This window comes from Cydia fagiglandana, chromosome 1 (genome assembly GCF_963556715.1).
Source record: "Cydia fagiglandana chromosome 1, ilCydFagi1.1, whole genome shotgun sequence".
NCBI lineage: Eukaryota > Metazoa > Arthropoda > Insecta > Lepidoptera > Tortricidae > Cydia > Cydia fagiglandana.
The window spans coordinates 12,933,230-12,950,731 of record NC_085932.1 but is presented as its reverse complement, the minus strand read 5'-3'; the positions used below and the strand labels follow the sequence as shown (position 1 = coordinate 12,950,731).

Here is a 17,502-nt window from a genome sequence, read left to right as displayed (position 1 = left end):
GAAAAAAAAACCGAATGACATCATCCGGAATGCAGTGCCCACGTATATTTTGTTTGAGTCGCCGCACACGGACCAAATCTCTATTCGGTTTCCGTACTGAATGACAGATGTGAACGGGACGTCGCTATACACATGCATAGTATTGTCTTACTTGCACCTGTCATTCCGTACGGAATCCGAACGGTTCGGATTCCTGATCAAGATTCCAAACGTCTGCGGCCAGCCGAATGCGCGGCTGTGCTTTGGAAGTTTGGAACGATCGTCAGCTATTTTTCTCGTTCGGAAAAATACAGAACATTTAGTATGAAAAAAGAGCATTCAGGTTTCCGAATCTGAGCGGCTACCGCAAAACCCGAAATTCGCAAATTGCGGGGATCTTGCTCTTTTACTCCAACGAAGGCGTAAGTAATTAGAGTGACAGAGAAAAACCCCCGCAATTTGCGAAATTCGATTTTCGCGGTTATAGCCCTGTACTCCCAATTCGGATTCCTGATCAGGATTCTGAACGTCTGTGGCCAGCCTAATTAAACTAATATACATGAACCTAATTGTTGGCAAAATGTGGCTAATATTGCTATGTTGCATTGTAAACTAATGTTGTGTAGCGTTGCGTGTGGCACATCACTAGTGTTAAATAACAAGCCAAAGCCACTTGCTGGGAATTTACGCTGAGAATATTTCGAGTTGAAAATTAAGACTGAAATGAATGATTAAAGCTGTCCAAATGTTGATGGAAACATGAGAAAATGATAACATTTGGCGCTGCAAGCAGTTCCACGGCTCAGGAGGACACTGGTGCGACGTCGTGAACTTTGTTCAAATGTTTCCGTGAAGTTTTATGTTGGTGTTTTTATTGTGTTATTGTTTTAGGTGAAGTACGAAGTATATGCGAGAGTGTGTGCAGTGATGGATCTAACGCTACGGTGCAGGCTGGGGGCGCTAACGCGAGGCCCCGGATGGATATCGCGTGTGTTTTGGATATTACACAAAGCACCAACCTAGGTCATAGAAAGCGAGCTTTGGAAGAAGTCAGGTTGGCTGCTGATCTCGTAAATGGAAACCTACATCATATCCACGTAAGTAGCTTCTGCTGGTACTCAAAAGTTCAGTTTTTTTTACATGTTTGTAAACAATTTTACCCTTAAGGTTTTATAAAGCTCAAACTAATGATATTGTATAACCATTTGAATATTAGTCCAGTACTACCATCATTCTTAAGTTCAATACTATTAGTAGAATTCCAATGTTCTGTTTGGTGTTTTCCTCTGGTTATAAAAATATTTTGATGTCGAGCTACAACTTTCAAATATATACACCTGGGCCGGATTGCATAATTAAGTACAAGATTTTACATAAAAAATCACTGATAGTATTGGCTTGTATTTTATTATGCAATAGGCCCCTGAACGAAGATATTCAAGTTAATTTTCAACCAATTTCTCTTGGAGTTCAGTCTTAATACTAGGTCAGTCGATGTCAAAGATATGTTTACACTTTTGCATCTTATTGCACCAAAATAAGGTGCAAAAGTATAAAGATATCTTTGACATTGACTGTATAAAATACTACCAAAGAAATTCGAATCGTTAAATAAAACAGAGTTGCTTTTGTTTTATTTTGTTCAATTTTAGCTCAAAGCAAAGCCTTTGCCAAGTACTTACTCATTACAATATAAACATTTAGGACCACTAGCACCATCCCACTAACCTGGGATTAACCGATTACACCGTTGACGATTGTCAAATTGTAATGGTAGCCATATTAACTCCAGGTTTAGCCGGTTAACCCCGGTTTAGTGGTTCAAGTGGCCCTTAACTTTTTCTGTATGCTTGTCGACAATACCAGTTTCATTGTTTCCAGTTTGAAAAACTTGATTTCGGAGAAACAAGTGTCCTGGATACATTCTACAATGCTGATGTGGCGCTGGTGGACCTCAGTATGCAGGTGCAGCAGAGCTCCCTGCTCTACCACCTGGGGGTTCGGGAGAGCTTCGACATGAAGGAGAATGTGCTGCTGTATAATGATGTAGATCCCGACTCCACGTTGCGGCTTAAGGTATGTTATTAACAGTGATCGGACAAATCATCGCAAAACCATAAAAAATCATTTATATCTCAAAATAGGACAAAATTTATTAAACTCATATTATGTACACAGTATCTTTATAAAAAAATCAACTCAATTCAAAAATTGCAGTTCAAAATTATTAAAAAAATTGTGTCATGTCCATACAATATTTATTTTTGTGATAAATTTTCCGAACTCTGGTTATTAATGTGCCAATGAAAACTAATGATAGATGGTCTCCAAAATGCAAGCAAACAAGTAGGACTGGAGATGAATATAAATAAAACAAAAACCATGACCAACTCAAAACAAATAGATATCATTGTAGACAACAAACCATTAGACTATGTTGAAAGCTATATATACTTAGGAAAGCAGATTGGTTTCAACAACAAGAACAATGAACTAGAAGTTCACAGAAGAATCAAAAATACATGGAACAAATATTGGTCTTATAAAGAAATATTTAAAAGTAGCATGCCAATAACTCTTAAAAAGAAGGCTATGGACACCTGCCTCATCCCCAGCTTAACATATGCTTGCCAGACATGGAAGTTCACAGAAAAAATAAAAAATAAAATTATTACTTGCCAGAGGGGAATGGAACGAAGCATGTTGAACATAAAAAAGATACAAAAGATAAGACATAGTAAAATAAAAGCAACAATAAAAGCAATAGATGCTCTAGAACACGCTAGAAAGCTAAAATGGAGATGGGCTGGACATGTGGCTCGCCTTAAAGACCACAGATGGACAGCCATAGTCACGAACTGGAAAGGCCCAGACGGTAAGCGCCAAAAAGGCAAACCAAACATGCACTGGGAGGAAGACATGAAAAGAATTGCTGGTCCAAATTGGAAAAGAATAGCACAAGACCGTGAAAAATGGATATCTTTGGAAGAGGCCTTCACCTAACGGGTTCCTACAAATTAAATCAACAAAAATATATTAACAAACTTATGTATAACAAAAGGAAATAAAAGGCTTTTTATTTTTATTTTTATTTTATTATTATTATTTATAATGAAAACTAAACATAACTAAGTAATTAGGTATAGCAACTTTTGTTTTTAAATTGTGTTGCTTACTATATTGCTAAGTATATTATAAATAAGTCATAAATTAAAAAATCAACAGGCATGTAAATATTACTCACTATTATTTTCCTGAATAAATTAAAATGTATGAAGCAGATTCCAAGAACGAAGAGACAAGCATTAATGAATGACTCATATGTTTTAATTAATAATGGGTTTTTTTTATAATATAACATAATTTTATTTATAAAACATACTGTAAGGCATTTGCAATGACAAAGTGAGGAAATGTCATCATTAATGTCAAATTTTATATGAAAATATAATGTTTACACTGAACTAATGTTCTGTGCAAATTGGTGCAAAGTTAGCTCAGACGGTCTCTATCATATTATTTCTTACCGGGCGATAACTCTTTAAGGGGAGATGTATTGCAAAGCCTCTTCAACATCTGTTGCTGCTCTACTGGTGGGTTGTGGAACGGTAGCAAATGGCACTACCATACACTACCGGAGAAAAAGAATACCAATTGTACCTACCTATATTATACATATATATCTCGTCATGACTTAAAATTGAAAAAAAATTAAGGTGTTTTAAAATTCATAGTTCAGCTTGGCGTACCTACTTTTTGCAATTATTAATCGATATAAATTTCTAACGGTATAAGTAAAATGATACAAACATACTATGCAAAATGGTATGAATGAATGAATGAAATAGCCTTTATTTCAGATAAGTATTTTGTAGTACATTTCATTTTGTTGTTAACATATATATATATCCCACCAAAAACATAAATGTAAAAAAGGAGAGCCAAGTTCAATACAAAAATTATGCTTGGCTGTGGGGCTCGCCGCAAAAAGAATGGAGATCTAAATGAGTGCCACTGCCAAGTTCTATGCAAAATCCAAATATGTATTTATAGGAACATAATAATATTATAAACAAGTATTAAACTCTATTTCTTTGCTTTATTGGATACCTATAACAATTGCTGTTATTTAAAAAAATGTGAGATCTTAAAGTAGGTTAGATTTGACTTGGCCAGTTTTCATTACATCAATCATTTTATATATATTGTAATTCTGATAAAATCTGGCCAAGCCAAATCTAACCTACTTTAAGATCTCACATTTTTTTAAATAACAGCAATTGTTATAGGTATCCAATAAAGCAAAGAAATAGAGTTTAATACTTGTTTATAATGTTATTATGTTCCTATAAATACATATTTGGATTTTGCATAGAACTTGGCAGTGGCACTCATTTAGATCTCCATTCTTTTTGCGGCGAGCCCCACAGCCAAGCATAATTTTTGTATTGAACTTGGCTCTCCTTTTTTACATTTATGTTTTTGGTGGGATATCAATACTTTTTGTAAAGAAAACTAGGCAGGTATTGAGATTTAATGTTTTTTCTTGTGTTTCCGCTGTATGGTTTTTACTTCTGTTCTTTGTATAATTATGTGGTGCCGCGCGCCGCCGACGACACACCGTTGGCCGATTGTTTAGAGCGTATTACAAGTTTTTTGTATGGGGACACCACTTATTTTTTGACTAAACTTTATTTTAATATAGCAAATATAATAATACATATATTGAGGTAGTTTCAAATATCTGCTTGTAACGGTTCCAACGCTACAATAAAAAAATATTTTTTTGTATGGGGACCCCCCCTATTTTTTAATTTTTTTTTATTTTTAGATTTTTTCCTACGCTTACACACAATAACCGAGCTGGATTCCAAATTTCATCCTTCTAGGTCATCTGGAAGTAGGTTAGGTTTAGGTACTTATATGTCAGTCCCAATAAAAAATGTTTTTTTTGTATGGGGACCCCCCCTATTTTTAAACTTTATTTTATTTTTAGATTTTTTCCTACGGTTACACACAATAACCGAGCTGGATTCCAAATTTCATCCTTCTAGGTAATCTGGAAGTAGGTTAGGTTTAGGTACTTATATGTCAGTCCCAATAAAAAATGTTTTTTTTGTATGGGGACCCCCCCTATTTTTTAACTTTATTTTATTTTTAGATTTTTTCCTACGGTTACACACAATAACCAAGCTGGATTCCAAATTTCATCCTTCTAGGTCATCTGGAAGTAGGTTAGGTTTAGGTACTATAAGTCATAAGTCAGTCTTAAAATTTACGACTTTTTGACCTTCATACCTTTATAACCGTTTGAGCTAGCTTCATGAAATTTGGGCTTCTAGATATCCTTATGGATATAATTAAACACACGTAGTTTTATGTGTTTACGTCAAAGATGTTTTGAGTTATAGAAGGGTCAAAAGTGGCACCAAGTGGTTCGTGTAATATTACACTCGGCGCTGGCTAGCCAGTTCCTTTGCTTGAACTTGGCTTGACACGCTGCCGCGTGTCTAGATCTAATCTAAATTTATATCTGTATGCCTTTTGTAGGCAAAGGCCTCCAAAAGGCATACATGCAAAATGGTATGCAATACTTAAATTTGCTTCAAATTAGCAGCAGCAAGTTGTTTTAAAACTAATCTCGCCGTAAATACGATGTACTGTTACGCATTTAGCTATGTGCTTTAGACCTAGAGCGTAAAGCATTTCGGTACAATCTCAATACTTCAAAGAGCTCGTTCAAGAATAGACCTGTAGATCTATGCTAGCACATGCCATACAAGATCCGTCCTTGGAGATATCTCAATAGCTATTACTCTCAATTTATCAATTGCCCTATGAGCGCAATCATGCGACGACACCTTTATTACCTTGCTTATTGAATTATAGCTACAATGCATGCATATGTGCTCCATTAGTGTAGGTATATAAACGGCTATTGTGCGTTTTAGTTTCGATACCTATTTGAAGAGAAGGATTATATGCTGCAAAAACTCGTTTGTAACCGAACTATGAACTATAGAAGTATGAACTACATGGCACATTAATAACATTGTCGTGTAGAAAATTGGCAGGCTAAATAATGTAAGATTAGAATGTAGAATTAATAGCTCGCCAATCTGTAGGTAGCCAAACTTCTTAATCTCGGTATTTGTCTTTTCATTTACACCAAATGGAAACCTATATATGCTGCATGATAAATACACATACAGGTTGTTTCTATTTTATCCAAATTCCAAATAGGGCTATGAGAACTTGAAATCTTAGGAGATAGCAAAATTGGTTCCTTAGGGACCATGTTTCTGTTAAGGAAAATTAAGAAACTAGAAACAACTAAGTAACGATAAATATTAATATGTAGTTTTTTAAATAAAATTATCCTATAAGGGTTCCGATTTTACCTTTTCAGTTACGGAACCTTAAAAATATAAATATGACATTGTCAGTTTTCATTGGTTAGTTTAGATTATCTGTTTCCGTGATAAGATCATCTTCGGTTTTTTATCGAGTTCGATTTCCGGCCGAATGTAAGGTCTTCTGCATAATCTTAACTGTGATCATAATTTGTGTAGTTTTTTCTTATCTCTAAAATTTGTCTATAATATTCAGAGATCGGACAGATTGGCGTCATTGCTCGCAATAATGTGGACATGACTCCAAATTTGATTAAATAATTAATCATTTAATTATTTTTTTACCTGAGATTTAATTTTGTTGCCTAGTCAATAAATAGCGCTTAAATAAATTTTTGATATAAAAAAGTAAGTACCTAGAAAAAACTTGGAAAACATACAAATTATTTTCTTTAAATAAATTTACATTATATGAAATCTTTGTGTCATTTATTGATTAGGAATCAAAATTAAACCTCAGGTAAAAAATTAATTAAATGATTAATTATTTAATCAATTTTGGAGTCATGTCCACATTTGCGAGCAATGACGCCAATTTGTCCCATCTCTGATAATATTTTATAAATAGTCTGATTTTTCCTCACGGCCTTATTTAGACTAAACGTAAACACTCCGTAGTCTGCTGGTGCGTTGTTTATCACACTTATCACTCTATCAGAATAAGATAAGTATGATTAAGAAACAATATGCAAAATATAAAATAGTTGATAGTCGTTTCGAAGAACACACCATGCAAGGCAAAATTACTCTAATTACAATACTTAATTAGAATATGTATGTGCAAGAATAATAACTTTTAACATAAATGTGAGCTGTAGAGCTTGCGCTCAACTATGGCTTCGTTATAATTTTAATTTAATTATATGGATCGGTTAAGAAATGCGACCTGTAGAAGAGAACAATAGCCGCACAGACATGAAAGTATTTTTGTCCAAGTTGAAACGGAGACGCTTCGCGCTCGCTCTGCCATGTAACCTAATTTGATAAGGGTCTAACTATTAGTCAGTTGTAAGGCCGTGGTTTACGTGACGAGATAAAATGCTCGCAGAAAATTAACTCTAACTCTAAAAAGAATATTTATTTATTTGTACTAATGATGTGTGTTCTTTCATGTTTTATGTTTCTTTTTGTACAATAAAGTATTTTACTACTACTACTAGAATATATGTACACACACAAAAATTAATTTCCGACCCATTTCGTATCTTGTCACAGGGACAATCAAAATGAAAAGCGCTAGATGCCTCATACTAATGTCACTGTGACAAAGTACAAAATGGGTAGAAATAAATTCTTTGACTGTACCTACAAATGTAGTGCGTAATTGTTTTCATACGATGGAAACATTCGTATTTGTCATGCTACTTCAGTCAACCTCAGTACTTTTTGTACCGAACCTGACTGAAATAGCAAGACCGTTCGTAAGTACAAGTTTTAGTACGTTTCCGTGAATATACGATGGAAAACAATTATGCACTAAATCTGCATACAATGTAACAATGATATTGACGTACAAAGTTCTTCTATCCACCGCAACTTAAAGCGTCAATACACAGCACAATAATGTGGTTTTAATCAATAACATTAATCATTGTTTTTTCAGCCCAGATCTGAGTTCGCTTATGGTCATTGAATCATACTTCTTCGTATTTTTTCCAGTTGATATTGACGTGCGCTGGCAGAAATGTCTAAAGACGATTGTCATTATAAAAAAAAATTTGGTTTTTCCTTCCAGGCATCGTTGCCTAACTTCCTGTTTGTGTCATACAAGCTGACCGACGCTGGCACCTGCGTGACGACCAATCCCGCCGCCACCAAGTTCAAGGGGGAGGAGGCTGCCGATCCCAAACAGCATCTGACGCTGCGGCTTAGGAATATACTGCAGGATGTCGAAGTACAGACCAAGTAGGTTTCATAATAATTTATTAGGTATATCGAGCAATATTATAACCTCCTAAGGCCCAGGAAAAAAGAAAAACTCAAAATTTGCCACTGAAATTTGAACCTATAGTGCGGGGAATAGAGTTAATTTTTATTTGTTTGAAAATTAAGGAAACATTTTAATTTAAGTAATCGAAATGAAGAAGTATTACCCTGGGGCTTAGGAGGCTTGTCAACTGGCAAGCTAACTAACGCATTTACGTGTATGGCGACAAAACCGGTCCTGACAAAGTTTGTAAAGGGGATATTGGAGACTTGACGCCAAGACTTGTCATAGACTACACGTTCTCTTGGCCTTAGTTCTTTTTGAGGATTTAATATAGATTTAACTGGTTGCCGTTAACATATGGCCTTAACTGCTGTCACCCTATACGGACCGTGCGCGTTCGAGGGTCTGCCATCTTGTGGCCTGAATCAGAAACATAAATATATTCATTGCCAAACCGTCTACCGTTCTCGTACGTTTTCTTGTGCGCAGTAAGGTTCTGCCATCTTGTGGGCTACATCAGAAGCATAAACTGACGGCTACTATGCTGCCCCCCATAGTTCATTCACGCTATAGAATGATACCTCATAAAAGATATGTACCGGTAATTTTAACGCCACACACACTTGTGTGTTCTGAAGATCCAATAATCAATTTTTTTCAGAGCTCACCTCCAAGAGAAATTCCTCTCAGACCTGCGCAAAGCCCGCGAGCTATACAGCGGCGCCGAGCTGGCAAACGTGCTTCACGCCATGCGGCGGCGGCTGGACGACCCGGCCGTGCTCTCCGGTGACACCGTGCTCAACATGCTCATATCCTACAGGGAGACGCAGGACTATGACGCTATAGTGCAGGTCGTGGACGATCTCAAGACCGTCATGAATAGGAAGAACTATATTAACATGCCGGTTATACGGTTCTTGTATGCGTTTGCTATGAATAGGTGAGTTATTGGTAGTAAGTTCAAGTTATTGTTTTCGATGGTACTATAACAATACAGCGACAATAATATCCCTAGATCCGTTTCTAGGGATATATAGGAACGCGCAAGCGTGCCTAGTAATCCTATCCTACTGCTAACCTATGTTTAAAAATAAATATCTAATAGTCACACCGTATTGAGCGTAATTTAAAAACATTGCGTCATTTTGTACATTGCTACCAAATAGGTACCATTTAACATGTGCGGCTTTTTAAACCATTATCTTTTATTTTTATATTTCTAATTGATCTGTTTATTCGCGGAATGGGCTCGCCACACCTATTACCATAATAACATGTAACTGCATTAGTATTTTAATTGATGCGTGGGTGGTTCTATAAATGGGATCTAGTTGAACACATATTTTACGTTATTATGAGCATGTTCTAGTTCCGTTCAAAGTAACATGATACGACTATGCCAAGATATCTTAAACGTTTGAATTAGTCTTAGCAATTGTGTCAAATGTCATGAATATTCACGATACTAAGGCAGTTTGATGTAATTTTTGTCGTCATGCGCTAGAAAATGAATGACAAAGGAGCCAATGCTTGGAAGCATGCCACAAATCATAATTACATCGTCTAGTAAAATCTACTAAATCGATCTGCTGCCTGAGCCAGACAGGGCTATCGTCAAATCCGAAAATATCTTTATATCTTGAACGTTGAAAAAGCGATTGAGATGGAGATACAAATTTGGGTTTTTAAGTTTCTTGGTTGATAACCGGTCAAACTTGCTAACAGCTGCCGTGCAAGCCAATGTTCTCAAGAAGTTAGTAGGGAGATTGTAATGTAAGTACTTTAAAAAATTGGTTATACTTACCTAAATGTAAATGTGTCTTAGCCTCAATATTTTTTTTCCAGGAGGAATAAGGAAGGTGACAGAGAAAACGCTCTAAAGGTGTGCGTGAAAGCTTTGGAGAAGAAAGAGAACCGTTTCCCCGACATGCTGTGTTTGTGTGGCCGTATTTATAAGGACAAGTTTGTAGAATCTCAACACACGGATATGGAGAGCTTGAATAATGCTATACATTGGTAAGTAGCGCCAAAACTCGACCACACCGGAACTTGACGCAGTATATACGCACTGAAATATCGTCTGAGGGTCTACCGCGAACCACATTCAACGTGTTGCCTCTCTGTTGCACTTGTAAATTCGTCCGTAAGTGTGACAGGGAGGCAACATCTCGAACGTGGTTCGCGGTAGGCCCTCTGCGTTACGAGTTATCATTAATTTTACTACGTAAACGGTGCGTCTTTTGAGCAGCGGTGTGGCAGATCTTTTATATGGTTCCTCTTTATGCAATGTAAGAGGACAGTGGAGACCCTCAATTTCCGCTTAAGGATCTGTTAAAAAACAGTTTTGTATATTTATTTTTTTTCCTTTAGGTACAGACAAGGATTTGAAGTTCAACCAAACGAATATGCAGGCATAAATCTTGCAACATTGCTCGTCATTGCTGGCAATGACTTTAAGAATTCACAGGAGTTACAACATATTGGTAAGAACGTATACATTTTTATTTATTTTGCTTTTAATTCAGGAGTATCAATAGAATCAAATGAAATTTGTCAAGAAACCAAAATTCATTTATGAGCTTTGCTGGCCTTACTTGCCTTTTACATTTCTGTTTTTTTTTCTATATTAAATTAAGCCTAGCAGAACCAATATATCTGCAAAATCAGCGTCGCAGAATGCGTCATACGGCTCATTCCGTGACGTTCTTGTTATGTAGGCTAAAGGTTTTAATTATTTACTTGGGTAATAATTGAACCATATTTTACTTTTCTGTAGGTACATGTGTTCGTTTGTCTGTCATTTTCATTCGTCTAATCTAAATTTCTCAAAGGTTGACTGGAAGAGATCCCTTTTAGTTCGCCTTTGTACATTGTATACTTTCTTTTAATTGTATCTTAACCTGTCTTATGTACAATAAAGTGTTTACATACATACATACATACTATGTTTTTCTCTCTAATTTTTAGGTATGATGCTAAACCATCTAATAGGCAAGAAAGGCAGCCTCTCATCGCTCAAAGACTACTGGGACGTGGCCACGTTCTTCGAGATCTCAGTGCTAGCGCAGGACTACGTGAAGGCTATACAAGCGGCCGAGTGCATGTTCAAACTCAAGCCGCCTAACTGGTATCTGAAGAGCACGATAGGGAATATCGAACTTATTGACAGGTATATTTCACAATCTATCCGTCTAAAACTAAAGTAAGGGCTCATTTAGATGGTGCGAGAACCTGCGTGCGAGTTTCATCACATTGCGTTCATTACATTGCGTTATTTGATCGGTCTGCTGAGTAGATTTCCTCAATGGTCCGCAATGTAAATAAGATGTAACTAAGGTAAGAGTCTGTACCTATTAAACGAGGGATGTTATTTATGTATTTGTATGTAATCAGGTCTTGAAAAGGGGTTCTATCAAATTTACAATGTAAGGTGACACATATTACTGTTAATACATACACCATAGTATTGTCATAGAAGCAAATAAATGTTGAATTTACTTTTTGGATTCCAGGTTCAGGAAAAAGAGTGAAGAATCTTCACCTGAACAGCAAGTATTTTCATTTTGGATGGAGTATTTTTTTGAAGCAACTAATACCGGCAGCTGTGATAATACCATCAGGTTTCCTGTGAGTTTATCTGACTTGACCAATTATTAGTCACAATGTTACATATATTCATACAACATATACTTAGTTTTTATAAAAAAATTGACTGCATTACTTTACTTCATATTTTAGGTTCTTATTTTGGAGACCACAAAAGAGTTCATGCCTTCTTACTTGAACGTGAACATGGGAGCGGAGCAGAAGTCCGTAGAAATACTCAACCTCTGTCTGAGCTCTATACGTGGGCAGTGTAGGCAAGTCCACCGGTGGCTCTTCACTTCTGACATGATTAGAAGCTACAGGTGAGTTATGGTTCCCTGGTAACTGGTCAATCGTAGCGAAGAGATTTCTCTTTGAAATCAACGAAGAAGGTTTTTCCCGTCAAGTAGCAGAGTGTAATGCCCAATGCACATTGTGTAGAACGAACATGTACAAACATCAACACTCTTAACTGGGCATCGGTGGACCTTATTACCAAAGGCATAAGGTCCAGCGATGGACAGTTAACAATGTGGGCGATGGTACGCCGTTCTTGAAACCTACTGACACAAAGTTTAATTTTCGACACTCGATAAGAGTGCCTACCCAATCCAGCCACGTATGCTCCTTATTTTGTAAGTGGCGGCGTTTTACGGTATTTTAATGAACCTAACTTTTTTTTAATGATGGCATTGCCAGTGTAGTTCATCCAGCCCATTTAGATTGACAATCCGCCTCTTTTTCGGCGACTTACTCGCCCGTGGCTCGCCCGGTATTCATAGTAATTTATCTATCTCTTTTCAGTTTGTACAAACGCGACGAGCGCTGCCTCTTTCTGTACGTGAGCGAGAACTCTGACGACTTCCAAATATTCCTACCTTCAGAAGCCTGCAGACAACGGCTGCACGATCTGTTGGGGGACCTGACGGCTGATCACGAGAAGGTCACGGATTTGGACACCACTGTGATGCAAGATCAGTTGAAAGTAAGTGCCCGGACATAGTTTGTCTATCATTTGGCGCCGTTTTTTTATTAGAAGAGCCATTTTTTGTCATGATCTATTAGTTTCGATTTGTTATTTCTATGTCAACCATTGAAGAATATCCTTACTTCGCTTCACATATCTTCTTACCTCCGGTCGGTGCACTGTATGTATATGGTCGAGCACTATAACATATATAATGTCTTTATCAAATCAGTAGAACAAACTTTTTTAAAGGTAGCCGCTAGCCATTTTTAAGGTTCCGTAGCCAAAATGGCATAAGCGAAACCCTTATTGATGGCAGTGGTAGCAAACAAATACGACGACTATTTCTGATGTGTGCACGGATCAATGTGTCGGATCACGGATCAAATTAGGCTTTGAACTAAGTTATTATTGCCAATTATATGTTCTAAATAGGTTTATATACAGCTAATATTCTAACGACTTAAAACCCTACTTCCAGTTTGAATACGAACTAGACGACTGCAACAAGCGCGTAGTGCTCGGCAAAGGCACGTACGGAGTAGTGTACGCGGCGCGCGACCTCAACACGCAAGTGCGCATCGCCATCAAGGAGATCCCCGAGAAGAACCTCGGCGACGTGCAGCCGCTGCACGAGGAGATCCTGCTGCACTCGCAGCTGCGCCACCGGAACATAGTGCAGGTAACAAGGGGGCGAGGGGGTGCACGGCCTCAACATGCAGGTGCGCATCGCCATCAAGGAGATCCCCGAGAAGAACCTCGGCGACGTGCAGCCGCTGCACGAGGAGGTCCTGCTGCACTCGCAGCTGCGCCACCGGAACATAGTGCAGGTAACAAGGGGGCGAGGGGGTGCACGGCCTCAACACGCAGGTGCGCATCGCCATCAAGGAGATCCCCGAGAAGAACCTCGGCGACGTGCAGCCGCTGCACGAGGAGATCCTGCTGCACTCGCAGCTGCGCCACCGGAACATAGTGCAGGTAACAAGGGGGCGAGGGGGTGCACGGCCTCAACACGCAGGTGCGCATCGCCATCAAGGAGATCCCCGAGAAGAACCTCGGCGACGTGCAGCCGCTGCACGAGGAGATCCTGCTGCACTCGCAGCTGCGCCACCGGAACATAGTGCAGGTAACAAGGGGGCGAGGGGGTGCACGGCCTCAACACGCAGGTGCGCATCGCCATCAAGGAGATCCCCGAGAAGAACCACTTACGCCGTCGCTAAGACGTTCCATAGATTCTATGCAGATGCCGATTTTGAAAATAATGCGGAAGTTCCGCGGTTGCGGATGCGAATATTCGCAACATCCCTGTTAATCTCCGTTAATTTTATGTTTTTTTTGTTTCAGTACCTAGGATCGATATCAGAAGACAACTATTTTAAGATATTTATGGAGCAAGTCCCAGGAGGCTCATTATCCGCCCTACTCCGTTCCAAATGGGGACCTCTAAAGGAAAACGAAGCCACAATCGCCTACTACACTAAGCAGATTTTAGAAGGTAAGTAAATTAAACCATTTATACCTGAAACATTATAATTAAGCAAGTAAAACCAGTCCACTAGTACTACCCACTGCTAACACTGCTAACTAATAATAAGTGCTAATATTATCTTTAAAATGTTTTGACGTGTAATGTATCCGTGCATTTACGAAATGAATAAATATGAAATATAACCAGATGGTCCTGATATAGATGGCTCTACTAGATCTAAGCCTATCTATTTACATGCCATCACACTGCATTCAACCTAGCAGTAACCAAACCACTTAGCTGATCTGCTAGTCAAAACCCATTGTATGTTGTTTAGACGACTACGGTTTCACTTGAATTTTTAGTCGCTATTGGTGACATATTTCGGGCTCTTCGGGGGTCCTTCCTCAGGCTCGAGTGCTCGCGGCGACTGCAACTCGTGCACTGATCGCGCCGCACTCCTCGTCGCTCGTTGCGCGCGCGCTGACAAGTGAGTGAAACCGTTCTCGTCTAAACAGTTTAAAATATGTCTCACGAAAGTTTAATATCGACCCATTGTAAAACTAGAAAACCTTACCCAAATACGTATTACCGACTACTGAAATACAAATTTTTCAGGTCTAAAATACCTCCACGATCAAAAAATAGTTCACCGCGACATAAAAGGCGACAATGTCCTCGTAAACACGTACAGCGGGGTCGTAAAGATATCGGACTTCGGGACGTCCAAGCGTCTGGCTGGCCTGTGCCCGTCCACCGAGACCTTCGCGGGCACCCTGCAGTACATGGCGCCAGAGGTCATAGACAAGGGGCAGAGGGGGTATGGAGCGCCGGTGAGTACTCACACTTATATACAGGATACTTTTTTAAATAGGGCACTGAGGGCAGCTACGATCCCGTGCTGCCATGCTAAAACGGTCTTATGAGACCTTCCCTAACTTTTAAACTTAAGACAATTGAGATTCACACATTTTTGGCATTTTCACTGTAGGTATTAAAACAAAATACAGTCAGCGATAAAATTGTAAATTTTGTCGTTTTTTGCTATCAGTAGTTTCAAAAGCTTCTTAGAGACCAACGTGGGTTAGGGTACTAGAAATGCCACAAATGTAAAAAAAAACCACAAGTTTATTAATGTTGTTTGATTTATAGGCGGACATCTGGTCCCTTGGATGTACGGTTGTAGAGATGGCTACAGGAAATCCACCTTTCATTGAACTGGGATCACCACAAGCAGCGGTTTTTAAGGTACCTTACCTTGTAAACATTTACTCAGAAATCAGCATTTCTATTAGTGATCTTATGGAAATTTATTTTCATTTTCACTTATCTGTTTGCTCACATTCTTTGTGACGTTCCACGGCAAAAGGTACCTTATGGCGGCTGGCGCTTACGTCGCATAGCGCCCCAATAATTTTGGAGCGGCGTTAATAATAGCGTAAGCGCCAACCGCCATAAGGTACCTTTACCCGTGGAACGTCACCTTTATTCAATCAACAGTCAGCATAATGTATATCTACAATAATATTTTGTTATACAATTTTACCTAATTTAAACTAATAATCTTTTCTGTTTCAGGTGGGATATTACAAAGTGCACCCAGAAATCCCCAGCGAGTTGTCTCCTAGAGCCAAGAGCTTCATAAAGCGGTGTTTCATACCGGACCCCGACGATCGCGCCACGGCAGCTGAACTACTGGAAGATCCATTCTTATGCGAGTAAGTATATCTTCCATCAACGGGCCAGGTACTACGTGTATCTAAATATCACAGTGAAGATACTACTGCAACAACTGTTTTTGTTTACAGGAAAAAGAAAACATCTAGTCGCCTAGGCAGTAATGTAGACTATAGCAGAAGCGTCTCCGTTCCTGCCGACAAAATCCGGCCACCACAGAAAAAGATATCCGAACCCTGTCTGCCCGGCAACCTGCCCAGTTCACCAGAGATCGAGTAAGCTAATATTCATGCGAGCCTAGTACATTAGTTACACCAAATTCATAGATGCATGGATTTATAAAATTAATTAATTAATTTAAATTAATGCAGGGATTTCTGCATGACTTAATAAGTAACTATTTTTCAAAATTTATTTTATTTTCGTATGTTGCGTTCTGCATGTGTGACGTTTCCTTCACAATCATGCTGTTTGGTGAAAGGGCTTATCGTGGGTCGCCAATGTTCAGTTTTATCGTTTATTGGCATCGTCGTGTATCCTTTCCACCAATATTGATCACCCGTTATATAAATACAGGTGCAAACGATTTGATGGGAAATTGAGAAGTTTAGTGTTGCTAATTATTGACATAGTGATTATGGCCTTAGAACAGTAGCACTAACGTCCCATGAAACATGTCGGTAAGTAGCGAGTTGCGCGATATTGCTACCAATGTCAAACGAAGGTGCGCGATTTCTACTAACGTCGATTGTACAGACATGAATCGTAGGATATTGGTCCCCTAGTGAATTTACAGCTAAATTTTAAGATAGTGAATCGAGTAGGATATGAAAATTAAACATTGTTTTTTTTTGTTTTTAACATGGCATATCAAGGAATAGTCTCAAAATGTATTTTAGAAACCGTATGCTAAAGTCGCAACTACAAGGCGCAGCATGTGTCTTTTGTACTTTATATATCATTTGTGCAAAAACAATTTTTTGAAACATGAAGTATCCACACATTTTTTTAACGCATCTCAGCATATAGTATGTTTCTTTTGATATTATAAATAATACGCTGGGACATGAATTCACGTTTGTATTTTTCGAACCATAAGTTAAAATACAATACCTAATTCACAGACACTCTTTTATGCATACGAGAAATTAATAAAGATTAATAGATTAATACATATACAGGTTGATTCAGGAGACGTGAGCAGGACTAAGACTGCGCATTTTGTAAATTATAAGCAACTGTTTCGTATCAGTATTAGTGAGATTAACGTTAATTTTCTACTCGTGTTGAAAAAAAAATTAATAAATTTATTTACGACATGCATGGTCACCCTAAAATTAGAATACTAAACTACCGATATTCTGTGTCAAATTGAATGTCATCACTGTCATCACGGTCTGGTTACTTTTGAAAACTCGTATCTCACTCAAGTTTGACAGTTTATTTTCTTCGTAATCAAAATGCTGTCATTACGGTTAAAGAG

General features: G+C 38.2%; 1 protein-coding gene across 1 annotated transcript in view; it reads left to right on the top strand.

The window, feature by feature from the left end:
- Nucleotides 1–619: 619 nt before the first annotated feature.
- Nucleotides 620–17,502, top strand: part of LOC134664440 (mitogen-activated protein kinase kinase kinase 15) — a 28,747-nt gene continuing 11,864 nt past the window's right edge. Inside the window, exons 1-17 of the mRNA XM_063521096.1 lie at nucleotides 620–795; nucleotides 871–1,076; nucleotides 1,861–2,055; nucleotides 8,128–8,297; nucleotides 8,984–9,262; nucleotides 10,168–10,338; nucleotides 10,693–10,805; nucleotides 11,290–11,491; nucleotides 11,835–11,949; nucleotides 12,061–12,230; nucleotides 12,712–12,892; nucleotides 13,356–13,556; nucleotides 14,219–14,369; nucleotides 14,961–15,175; nucleotides 15,495–15,590; nucleotides 15,921–16,060; nucleotides 16,151–16,294. Coding sequence (XP_063377166.1) covers nucleotides 747–795; nucleotides 871–1,076; nucleotides 1,861–2,055; nucleotides 8,128–8,297; nucleotides 8,984–9,262; nucleotides 10,168–10,338; nucleotides 10,693–10,805; nucleotides 11,290–11,491; nucleotides 11,835–11,949; nucleotides 12,061–12,230; nucleotides 12,712–12,892; nucleotides 13,356–13,556; nucleotides 14,219–14,369; nucleotides 14,961–15,175; nucleotides 15,495–15,590; nucleotides 15,921–16,060; nucleotides 16,151–16,294 — 2,798 coding nt within the window. The 5' untranslated portion in view covers nucleotides 620–746. The remainder of the gene's footprint in view (nucleotides 796–870; nucleotides 1,077–1,860; nucleotides 2,056–8,127; nucleotides 8,298–8,983; nucleotides 9,263–10,167; nucleotides 10,339–10,692; nucleotides 10,806–11,289; nucleotides 11,492–11,834; nucleotides 11,950–12,060; nucleotides 12,231–12,711; nucleotides 12,893–13,355; nucleotides 13,557–14,218; nucleotides 14,370–14,960; nucleotides 15,176–15,494; nucleotides 15,591–15,920; nucleotides 16,061–16,150; nucleotides 16,295–17,502) is intronic.